The 10,942-nt window shown below is 43.6% G+C and overlaps 2 protein-coding genes across 7 annotated transcripts in view; one reads left to right on the forward strand and one right to left on the reverse strand.

Moving 5' to 3' along the window:
• The window catches only part of LOC112840335 (endothelial cell-selective adhesion molecule-like), a 28,113-nt gene extending 27,249 nt beyond the window's left edge, over nucleotides 1–864 (forward strand). For both annotated transcript variants that reach the window (XM_073903905.1, XM_073903906.1), the window contains one exon: nucleotides 767–864. In XM_073903905.1, coding sequence (XP_073760006.1) covers nucleotides 767–849 — 83 coding nt within the window. In that variant the 3' untranslated portion in view covers nucleotides 850–864. The remainder of the gene's footprint in view (nucleotides 1–766) is intronic.
• Nucleotides 1–8,407, reverse strand: part of MSANTD2 (Myb/SANT DNA binding domain containing 2) — a 31,764-nt gene extending 23,357 nt beyond the window's left edge. For 4 of the 5 annotated variants that reach the window (XM_025893676.2, XM_025893675.2, XM_025893679.2 and 1 more), the window contains exon 1: nucleotides 7,293–8,407. In XM_025893676.2, coding sequence (XP_025749461.1) covers nucleotides 7,293–8,054 — 762 coding nt within the window. In that variant the 5' untranslated portion in view covers nucleotides 8,055–8,407. Of the gene's footprint in view, nucleotides 1–989; nucleotides 5,328–7,292 lie in introns of those variants that run through there. The other variant, XM_025893681.2, reaches the window with a different exon arrangement.
• Nucleotides 8,408–10,942: the final 2,535 nt, after the last annotated feature.

Consider the following 10,942-nt stretch of genomic DNA (forward strand, 5'->3'; position numbering starts at 1 on the left):
CAAATGTTATGTAAGTCTTAGCTATAATCATAATTTTGTGAAAAGTGTTTCAGTCACACATATATATCATCAGAATATTAGGCCACAGGGTAAAATATATGTCTTCCTATTCTATGTTCAAAAGATGCACTGCTTTGGTTTTTCTTTCCAGTATATAAGAATGAGATATATAATAGATATTTGCACAACTACAATCCAACACTATAAAAAGGTTATTTATCAAAACATAGGGATGCCTGAGTGGCTCAGTCGTTATGCATCTGCCTTCGGCTCAGGTCATAATCCCAGGGTCCTGGGATCAAGCCCTGCAGCGGGCTCCCTGCTCAACGGGAAGCCTGCTTCTCCCTCTCCCATTCTCCCTGTTTATGTTCCCTCTCTCGCTGTCTCTGTCAAATAAATTAAAAAACAAACACACACATAAAATTGTCTAGAATTGGCATGCGCACTCTACTGTTATTCCAAAACTACCTGCTCCACCTTTTTCTTGGTTCTTAAGGACACCACCAACTAGTCATTTGTAGATTCTAAGTCCTACCTTCACCAAATGCCATGCACTATAACAAATTGTTCTTCAATTGAAATGCATGACTTTGTAAGCAACTTATCACTTATAAATTTTCTGGAACACTACAGCATTTAGATGTTTCCAGTTTAGGATTCTTGAACAAAATATATTTTGCTGTATTTGCGGTTTGCACTGTTCTAGGCTCTGCGGTTTCTGGCCTTTACCCCAACCGCTCATCTCTCTCTACTTTCCTCTGCTCAGTTTGGTCCCACTTCACCTTCAAGACCCACCTCCTGAAAGTCTACGATGACATGCCTTTCCTGTGTGTGCCCGAAGCACCATGAACTTAATGTCGACATGCTACACAGACCTTACTCACAATACCGTTAACTGGTGCTTTAGTAGTCTGACTCCTTCAATGGAAGGTGGACACTTGATGGTAGATGGTACCCTGCTGCATGTCTAAGGTCTACCATGCAAGGTACTCAAATATTTGTGGGTGAATAATAAAAAAAAAATCAAGTGCCTATTTCATACTTTAGTATTTGGAGAAACCCTGTGATCAATCTGTGAGTTGAGTCTGATGAAACGGAATGGGCAAGATCTCCAAATCTTCCCACAGATTCTTGCACTTTAGCCAAGAGTTAAGCTCCACACGTTTCTCCCGTTTTCCTAAGGGCAGTGGAATCCAAGGGCCCAGCCCCACTATATCTGCCAAGAAAGATAGCAGAAAGAGGCTCAGAGTTCTAACGCAGTGGCCTCCCGCTGGGGTATCCCTACTCTTTCTTTAATGATTAATCAAGGCACCTTAAAACCTTAGGGATTCCTGGCAGCATTCCCAGTCTGGTCCATTATTTCTTAGGTGGAAAGCTTGGCCCCTTAATTTAGAACAACCAAAGCAAAATAGGCTAGTGATATTGTTTCTTTTAAATGTAAGTGGAATATTGTCTGATGACCAACATTTTCAAGATGCATTTGATAAAATCTACAGAAATGAATTTTGTGTGGATTTTTCTGATTCAGAGTACATTACTGAGTAAATTTACGGTCAATCCTCACATCTGATTCATCTCATACTAGATTTACTATTTCCTATATCCTATTAACTTCCCGTAAACTTTCATGTATGATGAAAAAAATTTCAATGTCAGCTTTAAAATGTTCGAGAGAGTACAGAAACTCTTTTGGGAGTACATAAACAGAAAAGTTTAAATACCATTATTCCAAAGCTGTTCTGGCCAATACAACAGCCACTGGCTAGATATACATGACTCTTTAAATTAATTAAAATTAAATAAAATTAAAAACTCAATTTCACAGTCCCACTAGCCACATGTCAAGTATTCTATAAGCAGCTATGGCCAGTGGCTACTGCACGGTGACTGACGGACAGCGCAGACAGTAAGACACTTGTTATCACAGAAAGTTCTATCAGACGGCACCCCCTAGAGAGCTAAGAGCAGGACACCCTTAGCCCCAGCCCACTGAGGTTGTGACACTGCAGTCCTTGCACTAAAAGCTCTTCCTCCCTAGTACAGTGGACCATTTTTCTTCACTTCTATCAAGGTTCCTCCTCCTCAGAAGCAAAGTGACGGCAGGTGGAGGGGGGGGGGGGCGGGCGCCAAGAGAAAGGAACTTTGAGCTTCCCGTAAAAGTCTGAGTACGTAGCTAAGAGAACCGTTTCATAAAACAGACTTCTTTAGTACTCCAAATAACAACTTTTTACCTACACTGTTCAATATGGTAGCCACTAACCACATGTGGCATTTATAGTTTAAAATTAAAAAAATTAAAGGGGCGCCTGGGTGGCTCAGGCAGTTAGGCATCTGACTCTCGACTCCGGCTCAGGTCACGATCTCAGCGTGTGAGATCGAGCCCCGTGTCGAGCTCCGTGCTCAGCGTGGAGCCTGCTTGTCCCCCTCCCTCTGTTCCTCCCCGTTCACTCTATCTCTAAAATAAAAAAAATATTTTTACAAAATTAAATTAATTAAAACAAAACATAATTTGAAATTCAGTTCCTCAGGCACACTCACCACATTCCAAAGTCTCAACAGCCACAAGTGACCGGCGGCTATCACACGGAACTGCGCTAGATACAGAACATTTCCATCATCACAGAAAGTTTTACTAAACAGCACTGTTTGTACTATGTGCTTTCTAAGTTCCTTTTTCCTTTAACATATCCTCTTAATGAAGGATCCATAATAATTTCACTCCACTCTTCACTAGATTTCCCAAAATGCCAAGAAATAAACTTGGAAGCCTGTTCATCCAAAGTTTTAACATGTGCGTGTTAGACCTTTATACCTCCTAAACTGAGAGACCAAAAGTGTATGGTCAGTAGTCTAAGATGGTCTATTCTCTTAAGATACACATCAAGCCTGTATCAGATTCACAAGCAGACAAGCATTCTGGAACACACAAGCTTCTGGGTGACAGTGGCATGTTCCCAAGAGAAATATGTCAAAAATGGAAGCAAACAAATCTGACTAAATCCTTCTTACAAACTATTTGAGTGGTATACCGTATTTCTTGGAAATCTTTCAATGACAGTACAGAGGGACCGTCTTGGCTGCAAACCCCAGAGGAAAGTCCTCAGAAATTGGTGAAGTCTATTAAAATGCTTATACAGGGACAAAGATATCTTCTGGCTCCATGTCATCTTTACCCTAATGGTTTCTGCAAACAAATAATGACAAGGCTTGGGAGCTAAAATGAAAGACCAAATGTACTACATGCCATTTGTCTGTTAAAGTACGAAATTTGTCCTGAAGACTATGACAATGATCGATGAATAAATCTAAGAAATCTCCCTAAAAAACTGATCATTTTGTTTGCCAGGCAGAAGACTCCCAACCAGTTTTAAATTTGTCTGATGAGCAACCCGTACTGATCCAGCAAAGACAAGCTTTTTAGGTCATACAATCACCTTGCTTTTCATCTCGAGGCAGAGCTAGAAGTACACATCTGTTTCAAAAACATAAAGCCAACTCTCAAGAGGCAAATTTTTGGAGAACACCCAAAAATATGGGACTTGAGAATTAGTTTTGCAGCGCATCAGATTAACTGACTGAAGTGTGAATACAGCATCTGGCTCCGAAGTGAATGCTTTCATGAATGCCAAGTCTAGATAGATCTTTCAACTACTACAGTGTGGACTGTGATGAGATCTTTCCCTCCTTTGAAGTCATCACATTTATTGTCTGCTTTAGTCATATGACACTTAATCAAATACTGCATCACATACCATCCCTTGTGTTGTAGAGCTTTTTAACTCTTTGATGTGTGTATACAGACTTCAACTGCTCTGTAAGCTCTTGGACTGTATATTACAATTCTTTTATTTATCCTAACATCTAGCATACAGCCCTGCACACAGTAAGCACTCAAGTACTTGGTGGATGGAGATGGGGAGAAAAGGACTATAGAAGAAGAGAAAAATCATGCAATGACCAGACAGAAAACCACCTTATTATGTGTTTATCTGACTCCAAAATTAGGCTGGAATTGTTAGTGGACAAATTTTCTTCTGGCAAACAAACAAACAAACAAAACAACAACAACAACAAAACTTCAGAACCAAACAATCTGTGGAGTAAGGCAGTCTCAAACACATCCATTTCATCCAAATGACTGAACGAATACCACTAACAGGACATGTCAGACTTCAAAATGAAAACCTTTACAGCAATAAACAAATGTTTCTACGTGACTTTAAGCTAAAATCCTGTGCACTTAGAAATATACATATTCAGTTGGATAGTATTCAAAAATAGTACTCTGGTAGCAAAATCCAAGAGTTATTAATTTCAAAATTTACAATTTTAATAGACAAGAAATCTAAAACACAGTCCAGAAAAGGGAGGCGATGTGCTTTCCGTTTATTCAGGAAGATGGCCAGGGAAGAGGCTGGGCTAGCACTCAGCTTTCTGATGCCTTCTTAGGATGAGATGGAAGGCTGCTACATCAACATGCTGAAACTAGGAAAGTTTCATGGAAAAACCGAAGTTACTGTATATCTCTTCCCTCCTTTCAAACTTAGAAGACATTATTTACGGAGTTTTCATAATTGAGTTTTAATAAATATTCCAAATACATTCAGCCAGAAATTTAATTAACACACATGATGTTCCTTCCCTGTGAGCCTCTGACATGAGTTCACATTTAAGTGAGCACATTAGTCTAAGAAGTTCCCCATGGTCCATTTCTTCCTGCCCTACTTCTTTTCTATTTTATAAAATCTAAAGCAAAAAAGATTGTTGAATTTCTTTTGGCAGTTCTCATCAAGACAATAAAGTAAAAGAAGAGATTTCTGAATTATTCATTCTAAACACGCATTTCTGAAAGTGGGATCTAAAGATTTGTTTTCAGGGATTTGAGATTCTCTGACGATATTTTTAAGGTTGTGTTTTTATTTTCATAAATATATTCTGGATTACTTGGACATCCACCTCATAACTGTGTAAGGTTATGATTTCAGTGACAACATTTGCTTCTATGCTTAAGATTACATTCATAGTAAGTCTTCTGGAGGGACAGAGCTTAGTTTTCAATGCAAAATTTTTCAAACGGGGTTTCAAAGTCTATGTCTTTGGATTAAAGTTTAGGTAACACTGATCTAGATTTCTATACGTCCCAAAATTCTCCTTCTAGACTTTACTTGGTAAGTTTAATAAATATGTATCCAGTGTCTATAATGTGCTAGGCACTGGAGATACAGTAGTGAATAAGAGAAACCAGAACTTGCCTTAATGGAGCCTGTAATTCTGGCAGGAAAGGCCAACATTCTTAATGAAGAAATCTGGTTCCTTGGTTGAAATCACTTAACAAGTAGAGAAAAAACACACACACAGTTATCTGTCCTCCTTGTCAACTACAACTGTTGATTAGAGAATCCATTATCATCAACATATTTTCAAAATATTCTAAGAGCTTGAGGTCAATTTGGTCTTATCTGTTTGAAAACAGGTAAACTGATCCTCTTTTAAAAATTCTTCAGAGAAGCTCAATCTCCTTTCCTTGCTTTAGGTTATGCTTCTCATAACCAGACAAAGATGTAACCCAAACTAGATATTTCCTGGTTATTGAGAAACAATTTTATGGAGAGGTTTTAGTCAGTGAGGTTTTGATAGCACAACACTTTTTCCGTTTGATTGGGAAATTTCTACGGACAAAAATCAATCAAACTAGAACAGTTGCAAATGCCTAAGTACACTTCTAAGTCAAGAAAAGTTGATGGGTGGATGCTAACCAGCACAGCGCAAAAACTCTCTCAGAAATTTAAACTTGATGACCTTGAAATTGAATTTGTACCTCTATTCTTTAACAGAAAAATGAATGAGATTCAGGAAACAGTGGCTACTATTAGGTACTACTTTAGTCCTGTCTATAAACAATTATTTTAATGACCCCTTGTTAGGCTGGGGGGGGGGCGGGGGAAGAGGGGGCATAAGAAGACCTAAAGGTACATGTTATCAAGTACACCAATTCAATTTTGTAATTGAGAAATGGGTGCCAAATTCCTTGAACGATAGTTAATAAGTTTGAAACATCTCAGTTTCTGACCCAAATTTTCTAACCAGCATTGCCCCAGGATGAACACTACATGAGCCAAGATCTCCCCAACTTTGGAGCAATCTCTGACTTTAGTGTGATTGCGATTGTTTTCATGGGTTTTTACCCCCAAAGAGCTCTGGAAAAAGTGTCAACCCTATCAGAAAAGAAGTACACACATAACTATGACTTTTACCAAGAAGTAGTTCATTGAAAACTGGGAGAAAGAATCCTAACAGAATCTTTTAGCAGACACTATGATGAGGGAACTAGCTTACAACTCTCTAGCTGCCAATAATACAAACCTGAAAGCCTAGATTAAAAGTCAATAGAAACAGCAAAAAGATAACCTGGCTGGTGATAAAAATTTCTAGCCCAAATTAAGCCTCTGTAGTTAAACATTCAGATACACAACGATAGCCAGATGCACACTGAGAGCTTTACTTGTCACCACATCCGGCACAATAGCTAATTAAGCAGGGAAAAACTGGCTTTCATGAAGGAGCTTAGTCAGAAACATAGCAGGGCCTCAAGCCAATCTAACTCTAGAGGCATCGACACTCCACAAATTCCACACCAACTCTCAGCCAGGCTAACTTTAATTGCGCCCCTAACTCCACGATAACAATACACTAGCTGACTGCAATCAAGCTTTTCCGATTCTCCAAAGCCATCTCAAGTCTTACTCGTCCTTCGAAGCTCAAGTTAGAAGCAAGGCGACTGACACAAAGGCCAGTCGTCCAAAGGCGCTTTTTGCATGGCTCTGCACTGCCACTCACTTGAAAATTCCTAAACTGGGGGCTCACCGGCCCCCCTCTTCTACCCTTCCTCAAACCCGCCCCGGCTGGTAAGCCTCTGCCTGGGAGCCCCTCAGCCTGGAACAAAGCGAGGGGCCCTGGCGGTGGGGGCGAGAGGCGCCAGCGGACACGGGGAATGCCGCACAGCGCACAATGAGAACTACCAACTTCAGAGCGCAGGAACATCCTCAATTGGCAAGAAAGAGGGGCGGCGGCGGCAGGCACGCCCAACTTCAAACTCAGGAAACCTACGGGCTGGCGGCCATCTGGAAAAAAGCCCCCTTCCCAGGGAGAGAAGAAAAAGGCGGAGGAGATGCGAATCACCCACCGGGCCCCGGAGGGGAGCCCTGCGCTCAGACCGGCCCCCGCCCCCGAGGCCCGCTTCCCCGCCTTCTCTCTGCCTCTGGTTCGCTGCCCCAGGCCGGGCGGCCGGTTACCTTGATGCGCTCCCGGCACTGGGACGGGGTCCGCTCGTAGCCCAGCTCGGCCAGGGCCCGGGACACGCGCTCGTACATGGCTGGCCCAGGGGCCTTGCTGCCGAACACCGTGCCGGCTCCCTCCAGCTGCTGGTACCGCGCTTCCACCAGCCGCTCGTTGCCCCACACTGCGATGAGCGCGTTCGTCTCGGCCGGCGTCCACGACATGCCCCGGCAGGCGGCGGCGGCGGCTGCCGCAGCCCCGCCACCGCCGCCACCAGGGGAGAAGGAGACCGAGGACGAGGCGGCGCTGCGGCCCCCCAGCCCCAGCCCGAGACCCCCGGACGCCGCTGCCCCCGAGCCCGCCGCACTGCCCGGCCCGAGCGGAGAGGCACCCCGCGGCGTGGAAGGGTCGGACAGCGATGGATTTCCGTCGCTCAGGCCACCAGGAGAAGCCGGGGAGAGCACCTCCATCTTCGGGATTTTTAGCGGCGAGTTGGCGGGCAGCTCCGAGCCACAGGGCGCAGCCATCTTCCAAGCGGCCGCCGCTACACCGCCCGGAAGTGACGCGCCCGCGCATCCGGCCGCCGCGGTCTCCGGGGCTGCCCTCGGGCCTGGCTCGGCTGTGGGCGGGCGGCTGCGGGCTCCTGCTGCCGAGCGGAGGCTGTCCGCTCCCCCCGGCCTCTCTCCGCGAGCCCTACCGCGCCGCCCGCTCCTCTCCCGGGGCGAGGGGCGGGAGTGAGGCGCGCCGAAGCCGCGAGCTGAAGAGAAGGGTGGGGGCATGAGGGCGCTGGTGTGAGGAACAGATTGGAGCCTTCCCACTTCCTCTCCAATCTCAGCCCCCGGGAGGAGGGGTGAGGCCCGCGAGGGGGCCCGGAGTTAAGGAGGACTTGACCATTTCGCTCGCTGGCTCTCCTCTCTCCCTCCGCTCTGCCTCTCCTCCCTCCAAGCTGGCCTCGGGGTGCAGAGGCTGACGTCCAGGGCGGAGACTGGGGGAACCTGCGGAGAGTATATCCAGGAAGCACCAAGGCTGAAGGGATGCATTTCTGGGGGAGGCTTTAAAAAAGCAGTTTTTGGACCGCGTTAGAGTTGGTACTCGGTGGCTTTTCAAGAAACCCATGCGCATTATTTGAAGAACAGCAACTCTGACTCAGTTAAGATCTATTTTCCAGTTAGCCCGGGTAGCTGTGACGATTTGTAGAAAAATTAGATGTCTTTATCGCGTTTGTAGTTTGTAGCTTAAATATGTTAGGAACCCTGGAGCCCGGCAGGAAAGTTACTTTCCAGTACCATTCCCCATCCTCCTAATTTGGAAGTTGCATCATTTTCTTACTTTCCTACTGTATTTCACACTCTGGAGTGTAAGGAGATTGAAAAGAAGACTGTCAATTAATGGCAACTCTTGTGACCTCTAGTAATTAGTGTATTAACCGTTCCTGAATACTCCTCAAAGTGCTGCAAATCCAGTACATAGCTGAAAGGTATTTTCAATACTCTTCAAAGCCAAAAATCGAATTGTTTATCTTGGATCCTTAAAAAGCCTCAGCGGATCTTTTTTCAAATATGAATAAGCCATCCGATATTTTTTTCAAATATACATTAAGTTGTTTGTTTGTTTGTTTGTTTTAAATAGAGCTGAGGTTACCTACATTTAAACTCCGAATCACTCGAGAGAGAGTGATCCGGTTAGGAAGCCAAAGGTAAAATAAGCAATAGGGATGAAGTAGAGGAGATAACTGTGTATTTCACATTACAATGCCACCATAGTTTTAAATTACCAGTATGAGGTATCATAAAGACGTTCCAGTATTTATGCTACCTTTCCTCTTTTTCTAAGACAAAGATATAGTCAAGCACCATGGTTAAGAGTATGGATTCTAGGGGTGCCCGAATGGCTCAGCCGGTTAAGTGGCTGCCTCCCACTCAGGTCATGGCCCCAGAGTCCTGGATGGAGTCCTAGGGTGGCGCCCCACATCCGGCTCCCTGCTCAGCGGGGAGTCTGCTTCTCCTTCTCCCTCTGCCCCTCCCTGCCTCTCATGCTCTCTCTCTCAAATAAATAAATAAAATCTTAAAAAAAAAAAAAGAGTATGGATTCTGGAGTCAATTCCTGGCTTCAAATTCCAGTCCTGCAACCTCAGCCAATTTACTTAAGCAATCTCTTAGTACCTTGGTTTCTTTCTTTATAAAGTGAGGATGACCTCACAGCACTGTTGTGAGTAGATGAGTTAATACAGGTAAAGCCTTAGAATGGTGCCTGGTTCATAGTAAACAGTGTATGAGCTATTACCTCACTTTGGCTAGCAGTAGTCCCCTCTTCTGTGCGGTTTCACTTTCAGGGTTTCAATTACCAATGCCAAAGGCAGTCGGGAAAGCAAATCATCCTCCTGATCTATGGTCAGAAGGTCAATAGTAGCCTAAGGCTGCCTCACCATGCCTCTGTCATTCACCTCCCATCATTTCATCGTGTAGGCAATTTATCATCTCACATCATCGCAAGAAGGGTGAGGACAGTACATTCAGGGAGAGGAACCAGATTCGCATAACTTTTATTACAACACATTGTTATAATTGGTCCATTACTGTCACTAATCTCTAACCATGCCTAATTTATAAATTAAACTTTATCATAGTTATGTATGCATAGGAAAGAGCATAGTACATGTAGAGTTGGGGACTGTGTGCACTTTCAGGCATCCACAGGGGGTCTTGGAACAATCCCCTGTGGATAAGGAGGACTACTGTACTTCAGTTAATAGAGAATCTTCCCTTTGTCGCTTTCTCTCCAACACTAGTTTTCAGTGTCTTCATTGTCAATTCTTTTCAGGGCTCTGGTGGCATCTCAAACACCTGTCAAAGCAAAATTCACTCTCATTCAGCCCAGCAGTAAGTTTTTTAATGTCATAAAGTATTTAATGTGTATGAAAAGGAGAATCATGCCTAGATCAGAGACTCCGAAGAGTTTTAAAATCACTGCTTATCCTGCTCTCATTTTCCCACAAGCCTGAAAAAGATCCTCCCTCCTTCTATTGTTAATTCTGGATGATTCTCAAATCAACTCTGACTCATGCAGGAAGCCTTCCTAGATAAAGTGGGTTGACTGGGAAGTCTCCCTTCCCACAAACTTCTGTTTCTAGACATTATTTCTCTATACCCCCCCTTTATTCCCACACTCATCAGTCTATCCAATGAGAAAAAGTATCAAAAATAAAATTGCCAGTAACATCCTGAGGTTAAAATTAATTCGATAACATAAAAGCTATTAATATGTACTACACAGTGTGGAGGCATTGCTATATAGGCAACCTGGATCATGTGCTTGTCATATTGGCTTACCATGGCTGATCCTGGATTCCAGGTGTTGTGTGATGGGCTCGTTCAAGGCTTCATAGTTCAATCAGAATGTATGGAATGTGTTTGAAGCAATGTACTGTACCTTTTATTGTGGATTCAATTGATAGCATAAGTAGATAAAAACCTATTTGAGAGATAATATATGCAACATCTCAAAATAATGTACAAACGAATACAGAACAATACACGGTAATCGACCTATAAACTGTCAGCTCCTCCCTTTAATTGTATCCCTCCCCTTTTCCACTTCTTCCACAATCTGTGCCCAGGATTTGTTTCTCAGCTTTTCTTTCTTTTTTTTTCATTGATTATCTTCCCCA

This window comes from Callorhinus ursinus, unplaced genomic scaffold, assembly GCF_003265705.2.
Source record: "Callorhinus ursinus isolate GAN/ISIS: 27379988/994484 unplaced genomic scaffold, GSC_fseal_2.0 scaffold19, whole genome shotgun sequence".
Lineage (NCBI taxonomy): Eukaryota > Metazoa > Chordata > Mammalia > Carnivora > Otariidae > Callorhinus > Callorhinus ursinus.